At 49.5% G+C, this 21865-nt stretch overlaps 1 protein-coding gene across 1 annotated transcript in view; it reads right to left on the reverse strand.

Moving 5' to 3' along the window:
• Window positions 1-21865, reverse strand: part of STK11 (serine/threonine kinase 11) — a 203847-nt gene that overhangs the window by 60382 nt on the left and 121600 nt on the right. Inside the window, 1 exon segment of the mRNA XM_030218559.1 lies at window positions 9688-9878. Within this exon segment, the coding sequence (XP_030074419.1) occupies window positions 9688-9878 (191 nt within the window).

Below are 21865 nucleotides of genomic sequence, written 5' to 3' on the forward strand. Positions count from 1 at the left end.
TTGCACCTCTCAGCACAGGGTTCAGGAACCCAGACCACAAGTTAAATCAGAAGCTACCTCCAGCTGTAGCAGTTACAGCCAATCCCCAAATTGTTATTAAAAAATTTTAAAATAATCCTATTTGCAGCATCCTGGTTTCTGTTTCCCAGTTGTGTGCTTTGCGCTCCTCAACCAAATATTTCTGTTTCTGCCATGGATCAAAATAAGAGGAAGCCTAAGGCAGACTGCCTTCTGAAGAGAGATGGCCATCAGTTTACATCCAATTCTGCTAAAACCACAAGAACCTTGAGCTCTGTATCATGCCTCCAACTACACTTAGTCCAATTACCTGTGCCAGCACATGCCAATAAATTTAGACCTATTTCCTCGTACCGCTGTACAGGAATATGTCAGCATTGCGCATGAGCGGCTCTGTGCTGTTTCTTTCAACCATCTTCTGTCTTAACCCTAAACAATTTTTCCTCTTTTTCCACAATGTCCTGGAAAGGGATGTACGAGGAGGCTACTCTTCAGAAGAGATGGCCACTCACTCTCTCCTGCTCTAAAGCAACCACAAGAACAAGCAAGCGGCATCAGGCCAAGGTCCATCAATCCCTGCATGATGCCCTCCACAATGTTTGATCCTGCATCATAAGCCCCGACAGGCCAAGAACCCCCCCCCCCCCCCCCCCCCAAAAAAAAAAAAAAAAAAACCTAATGCCATTGGGAGGAGCTGAGAAATATCAACTGTTCTGAAATGTAGCTGGATTCAGCAAAACACAAGGACAACAAGGGAATTTAAGTAAAAATTAAATTTCACACCCACACAATTCAAAGAAACAGACCCAGAATCCACAGCAAAGCTCACACATCACAACAAATGGATGCACAGCTCTCACGCCAGATACATTCCCTAGAGTTTTCAGTCCCTTCTAGGAGTATATGCAAGTAAGGTCCCCAAATCCAGCACCAAGAAGGGGGTTAGCATATGCAGTACTCTCCAACCCAGTGAAGTCGCAGACTATCTACACATCACCATTCCATTTTTTCATTCCTTCTCACACACATCATTCACACATCTCAGTTTACAACTCCTCTTATAATATTTGGCAAAGAGGTCTCCACCAGTTCACATACCGCTGCTTGCTTCACTCCCAGTCCACCATAAAACTGTTAAACCATTTGTCTCCTCAAAAAATGTTCACCAACTTCAGGTAAGGGACCACATTTTGGTCACCTGCACATTTGTGGTTGATGGTCCAATGAGGAACATGCTCCTGTTTCAGACACCTGCCCTGCCCCTGTGGTTACAACAAAAAGTCCTTACTTGTCCCCTTTGGGGAAAATATCTGGTTTCGGGGAAAATATCTGGTTTCGGGCAAAGGGACCACCAAACGTGCATATATCGCCATGTCTCTCTAGATCACTTTCTTGCCTCATAGCCACAGTCACTTTGCTGACGATCTCAAAGATCTACAATCCCAATACAAGTGCCGCATATATTGCATATGGACTCACCTCTTTCATTCTACCATGCAGTCCTCCTTCAGGCAGAATGCCTCCACCAACAATCATTCCGTTGCTTTCCAATCTCACCAATCCTTATGACTTTTTTTTCAAGATTTCACAAACAAAGAGCCCTATTATCCTTAGTTTTCTATTGACCAAGGCAACTCTCCTTTTCCCTCTCTCTGAGACCAAGAAGTGAAATCAGCAGGTCCCTACAACTCTACACTTTACTTTTCACCAAAAAGCCTGAACCATGATACAGAGCAATAGGTAAATATACCCACCCAGATACTGGAAAAAACCATTACACTCAAGTCTAAGGGTCTACTATCTTCTATAATTCACCTAGCAAAAACTAATTATCTTGCAAAGGAAACATTTGACTTGCAGGTCCCATGCTTTCTAAGTGGATAAGCTTTTCTCTTCAGTACTTCCAAGCATTCACACAGCATTTATTTGCTTCAGTGCCATCCCTGGCCTTCACGACCCAACAGATTCAGTTTCCTCTCCATCACCTGCTATTAAAATCAGGGCTTCCTACACAAATATGGTCCTTTCCTCTATAAAGCGAATGCTACATACCTGTAGAAGGTATTCTCCGAGGACAGCAGGCTGATTGTTCTCACTGATGGGTGACGTCCACGGCAGCCCCTCCAATCGGAATCTTCACTAGCAAAGTCCTTTGCTAGCCCTCGCGCGCCCGCGCGCACCGCGCATGCGCGGCCGTCTTCCCGCCCGAAACCGGCTCGAGCCGGCCAGTCCAGTATGTAGCAAGACAAACTCTTAAGGGAAGACACAACTCCAAAGGGGAGGCGGGCGGGTTTGTGAGAACAATCAGCCTGCTGTCCTCGGAGAATACCTTCTACAGGTATGTAGCATTCGCTTTCTCCGAGGACAAGCAGGCTGCTTGTTCTCACTGATGGGGTATCCCTAGCCCCAGGCTCACTCAAAACAACAACCATGGTCAATTGGGCCTCGCAACGGCGAGGACATAACAGAAATTGACCTAAAAAAATTTACCAACTAACTGAGAGTGTAGCCTGGAACAGAACAAACAGGGCCCTCGGGGGGTGGAGTTGGATCCTAAAGCCCAAACAGGTTCTGAAGAACTGACTGCCCGAACCCGACTGTCGCGTCGGGTATCCTGCTGCAGGCAGTAATGGGATGTGAATGTGTGGACAGAAGCCCACGTCGCAGCTTTGCAAATTTCTTCAATGGAGGCTGACTTCAAGTGGGCTACCGACGCAGCCATGGCTCTAACATTATGAGCCGTGACATGACCCTCAAGAGCCAGCCCCGCCTGGGCGTAAGTGAAGGAAATGCAATCTGCTAGCCAATTGGAATGGTGCGTTTCCCTACAGCCACTCCCCTCCTATTGGGATCAAAAGAAACAAACAATTGGGCGGACTGTCTGTGGGGCTGTGTCCGCTCCAGGTAGAAGGCCAATGCTCTCTTGCAGTCCAATGTGTGCAGCTGACGTTCAGCAGGGCAGGAATGAGGACGGGGAAAGAATGTTGGCAAGACAATTGACTGGTTCAGATGGAACTCCGACACGACCTTTGGCAGGAACTTAGGGTGAGTGCGGAGGACTACTCTGTTATGATGAAATTTGGTGTAAGGGGCCTGGGCTACCAGGGCCTGAAGCTCACTGACTCTACGAGCTGAAGTAACTGCCACCAAGAAAATGACCTTCCAGGTCAAGTACTTCAGATGGCAGGAATTCAGTGGCTCAAAAGGAGGTTTCATCAGCTGGGTGAGAACGACATTGAGATCCCATGACACTGTAGGAGGCTTGACAGGGGGCTTTGACAAAGCAAACCTCTCATGAAGCGAACAACTAAAGGCTGTCCTGAGATCGGCTTACCTTCCACTTGGTAATGGTATGCACTGATTGCACTAAGATGAACCCTTACGGAGTTGGTCTTAAGACCAGACTCAGACAAGTGCAGAAGGTATTCAAGCAGGGTCTGTGTAGGACAAGAGCGAGGATCTAGGGCCTTGCTGTCACACCCAGACGGCAAACCTCCTCCAATGAAAGAAGTAACTTCTCTTAGTGGAGTCTTTCCTGGAAGCAAGCAAGATACGGGAGACACCCTCTGGCAGACCCAAAGAGGCAAAATCTACGCCCTCAACATCCAGGCCGTGAGAGCCAGGGACCGGAGGTTGGGATGCAGAAGAGCCCCTTCGTCCTGCGTGATGAGGGTCGGAAAACACTCCAATCTCCACGGTTCTTCGGAGGATAACTCCAGAAGAAGAGGGAACCAGATCTGACGCGGCCAAAAAGGAGCAATCAGGATCATGGTGCCTCGGTCTTGCTTGAGTTTCAACAAAGTCTTCCCCACCAGAGGAATGGGAGGATAAGCATACAGCAGGCCCTCCCCCCAATCGAGGAGGAAGGCATCCGACGCCAGTCTGCCGGTGGCCTGAAGCCTGGAACAGAACTGAGGGACTTTGTGGTTTGCTCGAGATGCGAAGAGATCCACCAAGGGGGTGCCCCACGCTTGGAAGATCTGGCGCACCACCTCGGGAGCTGAGCGACCACTCGTGAGGTTGCATAATCCTGCTCAATCTGTCGGCCAGACTGTTGTTTACGCCTGCCAGATATGTGGCTTGGAGCACCATGCCGTACCGGCGAGCCCAGGTCCACATGCTGACGGCTTCCTGACACAGGGGGCGAGATCCGGTGCCCCCCTGCTTGTTTACATAGTACATGGCAACCTGGTTGTCTGTCTGAATTTGAATAATTTGGTGGGATAGCCGATCTCTGAAAGCCTTCAGAGCGTTCCAGATCGCTCGTAACTCCAGAAGATTGATCTGTAGATCGCGTTCTTGGAGGGACCAGCTTCCTTGGGTGTGAAGCCCATCGACATGAGCTCCCCATCCCAGGAGAGACGCATCCGTGGTCAGCACTTTTTGTGGCTGAGGAATTTGGAAGGGACGTCCCAGAGTCAAATTGGTCCAAATCGTCCACCAATACAGGGATTCGAGAAAACTCGTGGACAGGTGGATCACGTCTAGACCTCCAGCGGCCTGATACCACTGGGAGGCTAGGGTCCATTGAGCAGATCTCATGTGAAGGCGGGCCATGGGAGTCACGTGAACTGTGGAGGCCATATGCCCCAGCAATCTCAACATCTGCCGAGCTGTGATCTGCTGGGACGCCCGCACCCGGGAGACGAGGGACAACAAGTTGTTGGCTCTCGTCTCTGGGAGATAGGCGCGAGCCGTCGAGAATCCAGCAGGGCTCCTATGAATTCGAGGTTCTGCACTGGAAGAAGATGGGACTTTGGGTAATTTATCCACAAACCCCAGTAGCTCCAGAAGGCGAATAGTCATCTGCATGGACTGCAGGGCTCCTGCCTCGGACGTGTTCTTTACCAGCCAATCGTCGAGATATGGGAACACGTGTACTCCCAGCCTGCGAAGTGCCGCTGCTACCACAGCTAGGCACTTTGTGAACACCCTGGGCGCAGAGGCGAGCCCAAGGGTAGCACACAGTAATGGAAGTGGCGTCGTGCCCAACTGAAATCGCAGATACTGTCTGTGAGCTGGCAGTATCGGGATATGTGTGTAGGCATCCTTCAAGTCCAGAGAGCATAGCCAATCGTTTTGCTGAATCATGGGGAGAAGGGTGCCCAGGGAAAGCATCCTGAACTTTTCTTTTACGAGATATTTGTTCAGGGCCCTTAGGTCTAGGATGGGACGCATCCCCCCTGTTTTCTTTTCCACAAGGAAGTACCTGGAATAGAATCCCAGCCCTTCTTGCCCGGATGGCACGGGCTCGACCGCATTGGCGCTGAGAAGGGCGGAGTGTTCCTCTGCAAGTACCCTCTTGTGCTGGAAGCTGTAAGACTGAGCTCCCGGTGGACAATTTGGAGGTTTTGAGGTCAAATTGAGGGTGTACCCCTGCCGGACTATTTGCAGAACCCACTGATCGGAGGTTATGAGAGGCCACCTTCGGTGAAAAGCTTTCAACCTCCCTCCGACCGGCAGGTCGCCCGGCACGGACACTTGGATGTCGGCTATGCTCTGCTGGAGCCAGTCAAAAGCTCGCCCCTTGCTTTTGCTGGGGCGCCGCGGGGCCTTGCTGAGTCGCACGCTGCTGACGAGAGCGAGCGCGCTGGGGCTTAGCCTGGGCCGCAGGCTGTCGGGGAAGGAGGATTGTACCTACGCTTGCCAGAAGAGTAGGGAACAGTCTTTCTTCCCCCGAAAAATCGTCTACCTGTAGAGGTAGAAGCTGAAGGCTGCCGGCGGGCGAATTTGTCGAATGCGGTGTCCCGCTGGTGGAGAGACTCTACCACCTGTTCGACTTTTTCGCCAAAAATGTTGTCCGCACGGCAAGGCGAGTCCGCAATCCGCTGCTGGATTCTATTCTCCAGGTCGGCGGCGCGCAGCCATGAGAGCCTGCGCATCACCACACCTTGAGCAGCGGCCCTGGACGCAACATCAAAAGTGTCATAAACTCCTCTGGCCAGGAATTTTCTGCACGCCTTCAGCTGCCTGACCACCTCCTGAAAAGGCTTGGCTTGCTCAGGGGGAAGAGCATCAACCAAGCCCGCCAACTGCCGCACATTGTTCCGCATGTGTATGCTCGTGTAGAGCTGGTAAGACTGGATCTTGGACACGAGCATAGAGGAATGGTAGGCCTTCCTCCCAAAGGAGTCTAAGGTTCTAGCGTCCTTGCCCGGGGGCGCCGAAGCATGTTCCCTAGAACTCTTAGCCTTCTTTAGGGCCAAATCCACAACTCCAGAGTCGTGAGGCAACTGAGTGCGCATCAGCTCTGGTCCCCATGGATCCGGTACTGGGACTCGATCTTCTTGGGAATGTGGGGATTAGTTAAGGGTTTCGTCCAGTTCGCAAGCAATGTCTTTTTTAGGACATGGTGCAAGGGAACGGTGGACGCTTCCTTAGGTGGAGAAGGATAGTCCAGGAGCTCAAACATTTCAGCCCTGGGCTCGTCCTCCACAACCACCGGGAAGGGGATGGCCGTAGACATCTCCCGGACAAAGGAAGCAAAAGACAGACTCTCGGGAGGAGAAAGCTGTCTTTCAGGAGAGGGAGTGGGATCAGAAGGAAGACCCTCAGACTCCTCGTCAGAGAAATATCTAGGATCTTCCTCTTCCTCCCACGAGGCCTCACCCTCGGTGTCAGACACAAGTTCACGAACCTGTGTCTGCAACCTCGCCCTGCTCGACTCAGTGGAGCCACATCCACGATGGGGGCGTCGAGAGGTAGACTCCCTCGCCCGCATCGGCGAAGCTCCCTCCGCCGACGTAGTCGGGGAGCCTTCCTGGGAGGTGGCCGCTGCCGGTACCGCACGCGGGTACCGACGTCGGGGACCTCAACCTGGGCGATGGGCCAGCCGGCGCCACGCTCGACGGTACCGGAGGCGCAAGCACCGCCGGTACCGGAGGGGTAGGGCGCAACAGCTCTCCCAGAATCTCTGGGAGAACGGCCCGGAGGCTCTCGTTTAGAGCGGCTGCAGAGAAAGGCTGTGAGGTCGATGCAGGCGTCGACGTCAGGACCTGTTCCGGGCGAGGAGGCTGTTCCGGGCAGAGTGGAGCGCATCGACACCTCTTGGACAGAGGGTGAGCGGTCCTCTCGGTGCCGATGCCTGCTGGGTGCCGAATCCCTCGGCGACCCAGAGCTCTCGGTGCCGACGCGGGGAGGAGACCGGTGTCGATGCTTCTTCGACTTCTTCCGAAGCATGTCACCGGAGCTCCCCGGCACCGACGAGGAGGACGTAGAATCCATCCGTCGCTTCCTTGGGGCCGAGGCCGAAGAAGGTCGGTCTCGGGGGGGCTGTACCGCAGGAGCCCTCAGGGTGGGAGGAGACCCACCCGAAGGCTCACCGCCACCAGCAGGGGAATGGACAGCCCTCACCTGCACTCCTGACGATGCACCACCGTCCGACGACATCAGCAGACGAGGTCCCGGTACCACCGACGTCGATGCAGCTATCCGATGTCTCGGCGCCGATGCAGAGGCCCGATGCCTCGATGCACTCGATGCAAGGGCGGCCGAGGAAGATGGTCTGGACGCTGACGACGTCGATGCACTCGAAGATCCCGGTGCCGATGCCGACGAAGAGCCCGAGAACAAAACGTTCCACTGGGCTAGTCTCGCTACCTGAGTCCGCCTTTGAAGCAGGGAACACAGACTACAGTTCTGAGGGCGGTGCTCGGCCCCCAGACACTGAAGACACGACGAGTGTCGATCAGTGAGCGAGATAACCCGGGCGCACTGGGTGCACTTCTTGAAGCCGCTGGAAGGCTTCGATGTCATGGGCGGAAAAATCACGCCGGCGAAATCAAAGTCCGAAATGACGGAAAAAGAGCACCAAAAACTTTAGAGGGAGAAAATCTCGACCGAGGCCGAAAAGAGGCCTACCCCGACGACGAAAGAAAACTTATCGGGGCCAAAAGCTGGAAATACGGGGAGGATTGAAACGAAACCCGGTGGAGGGGTTCCGGAGCACTTCCCGAGTACAAGGAAAGCTTTTATGAAGAAAAAACACGTTCAACAATATGGACGCGCGAGGTCGACTCTCCGGGGCTCGACACGGCAAAAATACGACCGTACCGAGTGCGGACAAAAGAAGACTGGCCGGCTCGAGCCGGTTTCGGGCGGGAAGACGGCCGCGCGGGCGCGCGAGGGCTAGCAAAGGACTTTGCTAGTGAAGATTCCGATTGGAGGGGCTGCCGTGGACGTCACCCATCAGTGAGAACAAGCAGCCTGCTTGTCCTCGGAGAACCCTATTTACTGTATCATGCACCTCTGCAATTTGGACCAGCAAGCTTTAAAATAGGAGTACCTTATGCTTCATGCACTGTATGTCAGCTGGACAGTGTGGTTGGTTGAATGCTGATCTGAAGCACTTGCTGTTGGCAGCCAAGGGGTTGGTCTTCATCCTTTGATAACAATTATCATATTTCTTTTCTGGTTTATGGTGCTGCTTTCTCACCAACTCCACACATCTTACAATAATATAGAGCTGAATCCCTATACTGCTGAAACAGCTTTAAAGGAGCCCTCACCTTCCATCTCAATGAAATCACACACTTCTGGAAGTCTCCAGTTGGTGTCCCTCTGGCCTTGTCATATCAAGCTACTCTCTTTGCTATCTGGCTTCTGGGATGCATTTCTTCTCCACTTACAAGCAGGAAAGATGGACATCAAAAACCCACCAAAATCTGAGCATACCCCAAACAGCAAAGGAGTTCTCATCTCTCATTTAGAAGTAACCAAACACCATATGGATCTTCTGAACTCATCTGCCCCCTATAATTCAAATTCCCTGGTCACTGCCATAGCCTGTACTTTCAATAACTGGATCCTGGAATGTATTTATTCTCCGCCTACAAGCAGATGGGCTGCTCCTGTGACAACGGTCCTGCATTCTTGCCCCCTATGATTCAAATTCCCTGGTCACTACCATAGCTTACTGTACTTTCGATAACTGGATCCTGGAATGTATTTATTCTGTGACTACAAGCAAACAAGCTGCTCCTGTGACAACGGTCCTGCATTCTTGTCATAGACATATCACCGATCCTGGCATTGTCCTGAAGTCGTGCCTCCAGCAGTTCTCTTAATTCAATAGTAGACACACTGGTCATCATCGTCATCATTTAATCTCGTGTTTGGCCTCCTCTTAGCACAGCATACTACATTTGCTGTAAAGGGTGAACACACACTTGCTTACATAAGACTGTTTGGCTGACTCATCTTGCTTGTCCATAGAAAAAAAAGAGAGGTTACTTACATGTAATGGTGCAGTCTCCATGGCCAGCAGAATAAGTCAGCCACATGAATCTGCCCAACTTCTCCCTTATGATAAACCTGCATACAGCTGGAGAATGCATTAGAGAGGAAATGGGTGGGCATGATGGTTGTGCGGGGGGGGGGGGGGGGGGGGGGGGGGGGGTTGCTAACAATGCTCAGAAATGTATATCTAAACTTTTCTGAGCTTTAGGAAAGCTAATCCATCCATGGTGCCATCAGATGATATCACCACCAGTGTGCAGATGAGTTATCCTGCTGTCCATGAAAAACTCCGTTACAGGTAAGTAATCTCACTAAAACCACAAGTATTAATTATTTTTGCTACAAGTTACTTTACATGTATAAGAGCTGGGTATGGCGAGTGTAAAGGATGAGAGCAGAGCATGCAGGCAGGCCTACATGCTCCCTGCTTACCTGGTACTGTGAAGTTCTGAGTGTAAATGATCTCATCTTCTATGTTGTACAAGTCCTCATCATCCTCACTGTAGCCATGGAGATCCTCCAGGTAAGGCACCACCGTCATACTGCGCCACCTGTCCTTTGTGTCTGGACTGGGGGGGATGGGCACCCATGGTTCCGTCTGCGGGTGCTTCTTACGAAACCAGCTGCAAAAGAAAAGAGAAGAGTACCAGTACGGCCCAAGACACCACCTGCCAGAGGTACCCATGCCCATTCATATGGCACCACAATCAGCTGATCTAGTATTCTCTGCCCTATCCAAAGGGCTGACAGAACTGCTGGGGTGGGGGAAGAGATTTTTTTTTTTAAGTCAGTAGCTAGAAGGAACCAGAGGCAGATTTCTAGTGGAACACCCTATCCCATGCCTGCTGTCCTCAAAGGCCAGCTCATCCCTGCACCATGATTTTGTACCCATGGACATTTCAGAAAAGGCAAAGAACATGCACATGTACCCTTTGTAAACTAACAGTATAAAGTAATTCCTCTGAACCTTGCACCTAGAAGGGAACTAGAGCACTGCCCCAGAGCTAGATACAACAAAATACCTCAAAAGGTATAAATAAAGCAAAAGGAGGAAAAAGTGGAACAAGAGGCCATGATGGAAGGCTCAGGAATGGGGGATGGATGCCGTGGAGACAAAAGTCTGAGCCCTCATTCCTGAGCCCTCATTATGAAAGGATGGTCTGACAGCAATTTAAGAGAAAGTAAATACAACATCCTAGGGGCAAGCTGTATTAATGCATTTTTACCTATCCAGTCTATGAGAAACACTATATACATCTGTTCCATCTACATGTTCCTTATTTTCCATCATAGTCTGTATTTTTTTTTTTTTTAACTCATAGCCTCCCTCCCCTCACAGCACATCAAATATAGAAGGAATGAGCCTTGTGAACCACATGCGTATACACCACCCACGCACTATTCTCCAGACATAAAAGCCTATTAAGATGACAGTACTAGAGAAAGCTTCACACAGCAAAACACTGCAGGACTACCAGAATTTAAAATACCAAACCTCTGGCACTGCTGCTTCCTACCACCCTACACCAATACGGCCAGGAGCTATTCAACTGTAATGCGCAACCCACTCTGGTGTTTTGTTGTTTCTATCAGTCTGGCTAGGAGGTCCCTAGTCAGGTTGCCTAGTTACCCCCAAGGATATGACCCAGCTGCCAGCCACATAATTTTATTACTGCTTATCAGGTGTTCTCATATCTAATCCCACACACAGAATGATCAGAGCCCTCGAGCGCGTGAAAGAACGCACAAGAGGGCTCTGAACGCAACTAGCATGCAAATGCATGCTAAACAGGGCTAAACATGATCAGCGGCCAGCGCGCCAAAGATTGGGTCGCTGGCTGTGGCAAACCCTACACCAGCTCCGAGCTGGCGTTAGGGTTTGCAGATCATTGGGGAGGAATGGTGAGCCCTGTCCAGCATGCATTTGCATGCTGGTAGGCCCCAATTCCCCCCAAGAGCAAACCTGCCAGCGACAGGGGGCTGGAGGTCTGGCGGACCTCCGGTCCCCCCCCCCAGGTCAGGGGGGGCTGCAGATCCGGTGGGTCTCCAGCCCCCCCCTAAATCCCCCAGCAAAAGGTTCCTGGTGGCCTAGTGGGTGACCAACCAAACCCCCCCCCCCCCCCGGACTTCCGGCCCCCCCCCCCCCCCCCAGGTTTAGGGAGGGCTGAAGATCCGGTGGGTCTCCAGTCCACTCCTAGTCCTCCACCAAGGGGTCCCTGGTGGTCCAGTCCTCCCTACCTCCCACCTACCCCCCCCCCCCCGCAAAATGGGGGTGCCCAGCCCTGCCCAGTGGGACCACCAGGGACCCCTTGCTGGGGGACTGGAGACCCACTGGATCTCCAGCCCTCCCTGAAACTGGGGGGGGGGGGGGGGGGGGGGGGATCATCAGGGGGGACCACAGGTCCAGCGGACCTCCAGCCCCCCTGTCGCTGGGGGGGGGGGGGGGGGGGGGCGGGGTTGGTGGTCGCCCACTAGGCCACCAGGGACCCTTTGCTGGGGAAGTTGGGGGGGGGGGCTGGAGACCCACCGGAACTCCAGCCCTCTCTGAACCTTGGGGGGGGGGGGGGGGGCGGTATCGTCGGAGGGACCTCCATCCCCTGTGTTTGACAGATTTGGGCTTTTGACAGCCTAGACCTGTCAAACAAGTGCGGGAGGATTGTGCTGTGCTCAGGCACAATTCTCCCACACTTCTATCCCATGATCAGAGATAATTGCATGCAAATTTAAGCACGCAATTATCTCTGATCATAGGTCTAATAACGCCCCGCGCTGTTCCAGCACTATTTTTGGCGCGCTTGTTTGGAACAGTGCGGGGTTTTGATCATCTGTCTGTGAGCTCCTTAGCTCTTTAAGAAGGGGCAGAAATGGCTAGCCCTGTCCCATGGGACTGACTACACAATTTTGTGCAAAGCAAGGCAAGGACACACCCCAGTCCTCTGCTGCCCTCAGGGTCCTGCAGACACAAGTGCTCCTGGTCTCATTATCATCTCCTGCAATCCAATCATCTATACACATTCAGAGACACAAGTCTGGGGAAAAGGCAAGAGAGTTTCTATGGAAACTGAACTACTGCAGTTTATAAGCATTAAAAGCCTTCAGTAGAGGCCAATCGCATTTCATTTTCGGTTTTGGTTACAGCAGAGAAACTGATCCAAAACCCTTTTTCTGCCCCCTGTAAGTTTGGGTCGAAAGGTTATTACATTTTTAGGGCATATTTCAGTTTCGGCAGATAATGACAGTGTGTTGTTCTCAGTGGAAGCCAAAACTCAGTGCTTTGTTCTATTTGTCTCTCTCCTTCCCCCTGAACAGGATTGCAGTCCCCTTCCCAGATCACCCCTCCCCTGAGTGCCTCATTATCCACTGCCCCCCCCCCCCCCCCCCCCCCCCCCCATTTTACAATCTGTGGTGGTTTAAGAATGTAGTTGGGGCAGGAGCAATCCCAGTTACTTCTGCCCATTCCAATTGTGCTCTCAAAATGGCTGCCATGACCACAGCATCACTCCTTTCCTGACTACACCACTAGACTACCAGGAATTGTAAAATGGTGCTGTAGGGTGGAGGCTACTCTTTGTTTTCTTTTTTTTGTACTGCAATTGCAAGTAATGCAGTTATGATCTTGCACAATAGGTTATGTGGTAAATAGAGTATTCCAAATAAATGCTTTGATATGAAATTTTAGCAGGAATTTAAATCTTTAAATGTCAGGTTCTCAGATTCAGAGCCCGCGGGGCTGGGCTCTGGAGCAAACGTGAGCCCTTGGGCTGCTGACGAGGAGCGACAGCAGCAGGCAAAACCCACCAACCAACGCTGGGTAAGCACCACCGGCAGGGACTGCAGGCACTGCCCAGCGAACCGGAACACAAGGACTGGAATCCACCCGGACTGGAGGACCCAGGACTGGAACACTGGACTGCAATCCCCAGACTGGAGGACACAGGACTGGAACCACACACCGGACCAGAACACACTGGACTGGAGCGCACCAGACTGGAACACACTGGACTGGAGCACACTGGACTGGTCCGCACAGCTTCACCTGCACTTAGCTACTAAGCCCCCCAGGAGTTGAGCTCCTGGGTTCGAGTAGCCGACAGGACTTACTGGATACCGGATGACATAGGGACCAGGACTGGAAACAGAAGTGCTCCTAACCCTAAACTGATCTACGTGCTCCCAAGCCCTAAACCAGCAGGAGTGTTCCTAACAGTAAACTGACAAAAGGACTTCTAAGCCCTATACTAAACAGGAGCTCCGAAGCCCTGCTCCAGAAAGGGACTTCCTAAGCCCTAAACTAACAGAGCAGGGAACTAAACACAAAGCTAACACAGGTGCTACTAAGCACCAAGCTACAAGCAGAGCTCTACACTAATATGCTAAACACAAAACTAACAAGCTACCTAAGCACTGCTCTAGCAAGCTAGATACAACTAACACGGTGCTTCCCAAGCACTACTCTAGCAAGCAACCAGAAGAGCTCCTAGCACTAAAAGGGAAGACAGGGGAGCCACAAGGAAAAAGAAGGGAAGCTAACACATAAGTCAAAAGTGATTCTAAATCACCAAACACCAACAGCAAAGACTGCAATGCTCCCAATAGCACAAACACCAGAAGTACTTCTAACAGCGAACTCTGCAGTGTTCCTAACACCACCAAACCCTGAAGTACTTCTATCAGCAACAGAGCTTCCAAAGCCCTACACATAGCAATGCTTCCAACACCAAGAGGGAAAAGCAGGGGAACCATAAGGGAAAAGCAGGAAAGCCAAACACACAGTCACCAGTGCACACTGCACTAACTCTAACCTGGCCCTTAACAAAAGCAAGCAGGGAAACTAGACACAAAGTCAGAAGTGCACACTGCACTACCCTACCTAAAGCAAACACCACTGTTGCAAAGGCTCTGAAGGAAACAACACCACTTCCTTATCAAGGCCCTCCCTGATGATGTCACACTCCCTAGACCTAGGCAAAAGCACACTGACCCAGAGAGGCCCAACCCACACCAATGCAACACTGTGAAGCACTTGAAGCCAGTACACCCAAAGAGAGGTAGAGCAACTCAGGCAACACACACACAGGTGCAGTATAGTGAAACAATTAGAGCCATGCTGCTGGAAGCTGCCAGCTCAGAAAGGACAGAGAAAAGAAACAGAAGCCAGCTAAGAAGCTGACCCCCAGGAAAGAGGTAAGTTTGAGAGGGGTTCAGACCCCAATCATAACATTAAATTTGGAATAATTTAATAAATGATTGCTTCTTGCTGCATCTGGTCCAAGAACCAACAAGAGGGGGAGCTATTTTAGATCTAGTCCTTCTAGTCTATCTTTATTAATTTTAAAATTATGTTAGTTACAAGATATACAGGAAATTCTTGAACAATCTTGAACATAACAAGAAACAATAAATCTGAGAAGAACAACAGCAGCATATATTATATATCAAAGCAGATTAAGAGTTACATGGGTTGAGAAGACATCAGGATGAGTTGTCAACATTTTTTTAAATAATGAGAAAGTGCAGACCACTTCTTAGAAACTCTAGATGAGAGAGCAGATTTTTTAGCAATGTACATTTCAAATTTATATGTAGAACATATTAAAATTCCACCAATGATCACAGTGCTCCAAATGTAGGGACCTCCAAGAGGCAAATATAGATCTTAGTGCGATATCAATCAGAGTAGTAAGCAAGTTACAATCATGTTCATTTAAAGAAGTTATGAAACAGATACCTTTATATAAAATATGCTTAAAAGTCAAAGGTACTGAAATTTTGAGTATATTGCAGACAGTTTTCCAAACTGTGGAACAAAAGCATTGTAATTTAGAACATTCAAACAGCAATCAAACCAATCTTTTGGTTACAGGACCAACATAATTTGGTATAGGAAGGATCAATAAAGTGAGAACGTATGAGGGTCCAATGTGCCCTATGCATAAAAAAGTATGAGGACTGAGATATTGAAGAGGACCTAGTTGATTTAAATAATGAGGTCCAGATATGTTCCCAATCAGATTCAGAAACAGGACCTGCAATATCCTCTTCCCACAATTTACGTAGCCCAAAAAAAGTTTAGGGGATGATAAATATTTGAAGGATTTATAAAGGTATGAGGCTGTGTATCCAATACTATGTAAAGTGGAACATATGTTAAATCAGGTGAAGGAGACAAGAAGTGAAAGAAATGTTACTTTTCTTTAAAGCTGACTAACTGAAGCCATTGAAAAACATGGAATCAATCTGAAATGTAGATTGCATTTCTGCAAATGTTTTCCACGTTTAAAATGAAGTAATAATGGAACCTAAATCCCATATATTTAAAGATTGCCAATTAGACCATGAGATTGTTTTTTTTTTTCATCATTAAGCACTGAAGGGTTATTCCATAAAGAGTAAAAGGTAGATTTAGCCAAGGTACTTTACTTAAACATGACTCTTGTTCTTTAAAGTAAATGTGCTCTTAATAACTGGATTATCAAAAGAGGATTTGGGGTCGGAGCATTCCAATAATTCTGTTGAGGGATAGGGGTTTAAAAAGTAAAGATTCAAAAATCATCCATCAAGGGTGGGATAGAGGGTCTGAAGGAAAAATCCACTCCAGAGTGTCTGAGAATAAAGGCTTTATGATAAAGAAATAAATCAGGAAAATTTACCCCACCATGAGATTTCAAGGCAACGTCAAAAGTGTCATAAGCACCCCTGGACAGGAATTTACGACACGCCTTCAGCTGCCTGACCACCTCCTGAAAAGGCTTGGCCTGCTCTGAAGGGAGCTGATCGACCAAGTCCACCAGTTGCTTCACATTATTCCGCATATGAATGCTCGTGTAGAGCTGGTAGGACTGGATCTTGGCCGCGAGCATAGCGGAATGATAGGCCTTCCTCCCAAAAGAGGCGTAATCCCTAGAACTCTTGGCTCTCTTGAGAGCGGAATCCACAATCCCAGAGTCATGAGGAAACTGGGTCTTCATCAACTCCGGGTCCCCGTGAATCCAGTACTGGGACTCAACTTTTTTTAGGGATGGTGTGATTAGTTAATGGCTTCATCCAGTTCGCCATCAATGTCTGCTTAAGGACATTATGTAGAGGAACAGTGGATGACTCCTTAGGTGGTGAAGGATAGTCCAGGACCTCGAACATCTCAGCCCGGGGCTCATCCTCAGTGACCACTGGGAAGGGAATGGCCGTAGACATTTCCCAGACAAAAGACGAGAAAGACAAACTCTCGGGGGGAGAAAGCTTTCTCTCTGGCGAAGGGGTAGGATCAGAAGGGAGACCACAAGACTCCTCATCCAAGAAATATCTTGGGTCTTCCTCTACCTCCCACGAGGCCTCTCCCTCGATATCAGACACGATCTCTCGGACCGCAATCTGAAGCCCGGCCCGTCTCAACGCCGAGGAGCGATGTCCTCGATGACAGTGTCGAGAAGTAGACTCCCGTGCCGACGGCGATGAAGCTCCTTCCACCGACGGGGAAACCACTTGGGTGGCCGCTGATGCCAACACCGCAAGCGGCACCGACGCCGAAGGCCTCACCACAGATGGGGAGCCAGCCGCCGCATCTATTGACGGTACCGTAGGCACAAGCACCGCCGGTACTGGAAAAGGCAGTTGCAGCAGCCTTTCCAGGATCCCTGGAAGAATGGCTTGAGGCGCTCGTCAAGAGTGGCTGTGGAGAAAGGCTGGGGAGTCGGTGCAGGAGTCGAAGCCCGAATCTGCTGAGGCGGTGGAGGCGGTACTGGGCTGTCCGTAGTTCATATCGACACCTCCTGAATGGAGGGTGAGTGGTCCTCCCGGTGTTGACACTTCATGGGTGCCAAATCCTTCGGCGTCCCAGAGCTCTCGGTACCGTGACGGGAGGGCGACAGATGACGGTGCTTCTTCGCCTTCGCTCGAAGCACGGTCTCGGTACCCCCCCGGTACAGACGAGGAAGACGTGGAATCCAAATGTCTCCTCGGGGTCGGGTCCGAAGAGGGTTGGTCCCGATGGGCCTGCACCGCAGGAGCCCTCGAGGCAGGTGGAGACCCACTCGATGGCCCACTGCTGCCAGCGTGAGATGAGCGTGAGATGGTCTCTGGACAGCCATTACCTGCATTCCGGACGTTGATGCACTGTCCGGTGCCGACATCGACACCGCCGATCTCAGTACCGCTGCCGACGTCAATGCCGAAGAACTGGGCGAAACGTGGAACAGGCGCTCCCACTGAGCTAATCTCGACGCTTGAGTCTGCTTTTTAAGACCGCGGCACAAAGTACAAGCGTCGGGGCGATGACTGACCCCAACACACTGAATACACGAAGCGTGTGGATCAGTGACTGAGATTGCCTGGCTGCACCGAGTGCACTTCTTGAAGCCGCTGGCGATCTTCGATGACATTGACGGAAAAATCGCGGTGGCAAAATCAAAAGATGCGATGGCGCCAAAAAAGGGGAAAAAACAAAAACCCCACACGAGCAGCTTACAGGGCCGCACACGAAAAGAAAACAAAAAAAACTTCCGACAAACTAGAATAGGAAGGTGAAGTCGTCTTTTTTTTTTTTTTTTTTTTTTTAAGAGCAAGCGAGCGGACTCGCAAAAAACGAAGAACAGGGGAAAAAAGCGAAAAATCGCAAAGGGCTCTCTCCTGAGGCGCAAAGTGACCGTAAAACAGCCGCCCTGACCGCGGGGAAAAAAATGACTGAGGGGCATGTTCGCGCGACGGGCGGGAAGACGGCCACGCATGCGCGGTGCGCGTACTCGTACACACGAGGGCTCTAGCAAACTTTGTTGCTAGGAAGAATTCCGGACCTGGGGCTGCCGTCGGACGTCAACCCATCAGTGAGAACAAGCAGCCTGCTTGCCCTTGGAGAAAAATGATTTACACAAATGATCTGGAAATCAGAACGAGTGAGGTGCTTAAATCTGCAGATGACACAAAACTATTCAAGTTGTCAAAACACATGTGGATTGTGAAAAATTGGAGGAAGACCTTAGGAAACTGGAAGACCAGGCATCCAAATGGCAGATGAAATTTAATACAGACAAATGCAAAGTGATGCACAATTGGGAAGAACAAATCATAGTTACCTGATGCTAGGATCCACCTTAGAAGTTAGCACTCAATAAAAACATCCAAGTATCATTGTAGACAATACAATGAAATCTACAGCCCAGTGTATGGCGGTGGCAGCAGCAGCAGCAGCAAACAAAAAAGCAGACAGGATGCTAGGAATTATTAGGAAAGGGATACAAATAAGACCAAGAATATTATGTCTCTATATCGCTTCATGGTACAACCTCACCTTGAGTATTGCATTCAGTTCTGGATGCAGTATCTCAAAAAAAGATATAGCAAAATTAGAAAAGGTTCAAAGAAGAGTGACCAAAATGATAAAGGGGATGGAACTCCTTTCATATGAGGAAAGGCTAAAGGGGATGGGACTTTATATACCACCTTTCTGTGGTTACAATCAAAGTGGTTTACATATTATATACAGGTACTTATTTCGTGCCTGGGGCAATAAGAGATTAGGGCTCTTCAACTTGGAAAAAGAGATGGCTGGGTGGGGGGGGGGGGGGGGGACGTATGATTGAGGTCTGTAAAAGTGAATCAACTTTTCACTCTTTCAAAAAGTACAAAGACCAGGAGCAGTGGCGTAGTGAGGGGGGGGGGGGGGGGGGCTGCCACCCAGGGCAGTTCGCCGTTGCACCCCCCCCCCCCCGGTTGCAGCACGACATAACCCCCCCCTTGGCGCATCGACACCCCCCCCCCGACCCAGTGCCCACCCTCTTCCGTCTAACCAGCTCCCTACCTTTAAAAAAAATATCAGAATCCGAAGCGAGGCGCAGCGCCTCACACCTGCATGTAAAAGAAATGTGCACCGTCTCATCGGGCCTTCCCTCGCTCTGTTTGTCCCGCCCTCCGCTGACGCAACTTCCTATTTCCGCAAGGGCGGGACAGAGCGAGAGAAGGCCTGATGAGATGGTGCACACTTCTTTTACGTGCAGGTGCGAGGCGCTGCGCCTCGCTTCGGATTCGATATTTTTTTAAAGGTAGGGAGCTGGTTGGACGGAGGAGGGTGGGCACTGTGGGGGGGGGGGGTGTCGATGCGCCGAGAGGGGAGGAGCTGGCAGGGAGCACCCCCCCTCCGAGCTGACACCCGGGGCGGACCCCCCCTCCCTTGCTACGCCACTGACCAGGAGACACTCAATGAAATTACATGGAAATTCAAGGAGGAATATTTTTTCACAAAGAATAGTTAAGATCTGGAACTCACTGCCGGAAGATGTGGTAACAGTGGTCAGCATATCTAGGTTTAAAAAAAGTCTTTATGTAGAGGATATTTTGGAGGTAAAATACGGTCTTTCATTATTTAAATTATTATTTGGAGGTAAAATACAGTCTTTTGTTATGGACTGGATACTGTGGGCTTAGCAGAGGTATGATGAAGACTGCAAGCTCTGACAATCCCCAGCAGCCTTACTGATCCACATTCACACAACCAAATAAGTTTCCAGTTTCAGCTGAAACCAGGTGGCGAGTGTCCACTACACTTTCGGTTTTGACCTAAAACTTTCAGACAGTTTCATTTTCAGACTAAACTGAAAAAAAAAAAAAAAAAAAAAAAAAAGGAGTTTCATTTGGCCTCTAGTCGTCAGTAATGAGCTGTCCAGGTACAACATCAGACACTGGGGAAACAGGGATCATCTCAGTTATAACAGACACAGGAAAGACACCCAGTGATATGACCTTCACTGTAACACACAGTTCTGCCAGTGCACTGACCCTCATATACACACACAGCTCTGTCAGTGCACCTCACTACAGCTATGCCAGTGCACAGACCCTCATATATGTTTATTAAAATTTATATACCACCAAGCCAATTGTGGATCTAAGCAGTTTACAATAATAGTAATTACATAAATAGAAAAGAACTGCAGAAAAATGATAGAAAAGACTTAACAATCAGATCCAAAACATACATTCTATTGTTACCTGCATCGTACCTCTCAGGAAACCTAATATACCTTATCCTTCTCACATACAGCTCTGCCAGCACACCTCACTTCTGCTATTTCAGTACCAAGACCCTCATATACATACACAGTACTGCAGCGCACCTCACTCATGCCCTGCATTTCCACACTATGCATGACAGATTTGGGACCTACAAAGATCATTCAGCTATCCTCAGGTTATGCATTCTGAAAATTATCAGTTAAACCAGACACTGGGTTCAGTTATCAAATGGGTTGTGGGTTTTCTGGCATAAGGCGATTTCATGCTTTCTGAAGAAAAAAAAAAAAAAAACATGTCTGCTCTGCCTACATGGCGTCTCTGAGCAAAATATACCTTTTATTCCCCTGAAATCAGAAAATGCTGACCCAAACCCTTCTGCCAGGGAAAAGGAATTTGAATAAAGTTATAAATCAGGAGAGGGAAGGAGAGACTAACTAGCTCAGATACCCAGCAGCTAACAACATAAAAGTGAGGACACCCACAGTCACATCTAAGGCTACAGGAAAGAACCCCCACTCTTTCCTTCCTGCACACTGGGCTGACAAAAGTCCATGCAGAATCTCATTTCCCAGGACAGCAAGCTGTCCTAATAATGCATAGTCTGTGCTTGACAGCTATTGACATATAACAAAAGGCAGAATGACAGGGAAGAGAGAAACCTCAATGGTCTAACTGCAGGGGAGGATAAGGGAAAGAAACGGGGGGGGGGGGGGGGGAAATGATGTCTGGGAAATAACACAATTAAAGAACACTTTTCCAAAACTCATTCAGTACATTTTTTCTCAGTTTTGAGTTATGCAATTAATTTTGTTCATCAAAGAAAGATTTATTGTAAGTTTATTCCTGTGCCAAAACACATTAAGTCTAAAGTATTTTAATTAATTTTGTGTGGAGTACTGTAGGCGAAACTCACTCAGTACAAAAGCTGCTACCTATTTTCAGAGCCGCGGGTGGGGGGGGGGGGGGGGGGGCAAGATTCCCCCGCTCCCCCGGGCCCAGCCTCCAAGGGGGGATCCAGTGCTGACAGCCTAGGTGACATGCCAGTGTCTTTTCCTTCCTTCCAATCTCACCCCCATGTCCTCTATTTCCCTGGAGTCATTGAATAGCAGGCAGCAATGAACAACAGAGAATGCTCTGCTGGCCATGGGTCCTTCTTCCCACTGCATCCTACCTATGTGGAAACAGGAAGTTATTTCACAGGAGGTGGAATAATTGACCTAACAAACCATGTAAATTACATGCTACAAAATGGACTCTTCCCAAAAGAAAAAGGAAAAATCTTACTCACCCCAATTCCTAAAGACACAAAGAAAAACTTAAGCGAAATTACCAACTACAGGCCAGTAGCATCCATACCACTAACAACCAAGATAACCGAAGGAATGGTAACCAAACAACTCACAAACTATCTAAACAAACACTCAATACTGCATGATGCCCAATCCGGATTCCGGTCAAACCATAGCACAGAAACGGTACTAGTCATCCTTATGACCAAATTTAAACAAATAATAGCAACCGGGAACAATATACTCCTCCTACAATTTGACATGTCAAGCGCCTTCGACATGGTCGACCACGAAATCCTACTACACATACTTGAATACTT

This window comes from Microcaecilia unicolor, chromosome 11 (genome assembly GCF_901765095.1).
Source record: "Microcaecilia unicolor chromosome 11, aMicUni1.1, whole genome shotgun sequence".
In the NCBI taxonomy this organism is placed as follows: Eukaryota; Metazoa; Chordata; class Amphibia; order Gymnophiona; family Siphonopidae; genus Microcaecilia; species Microcaecilia unicolor.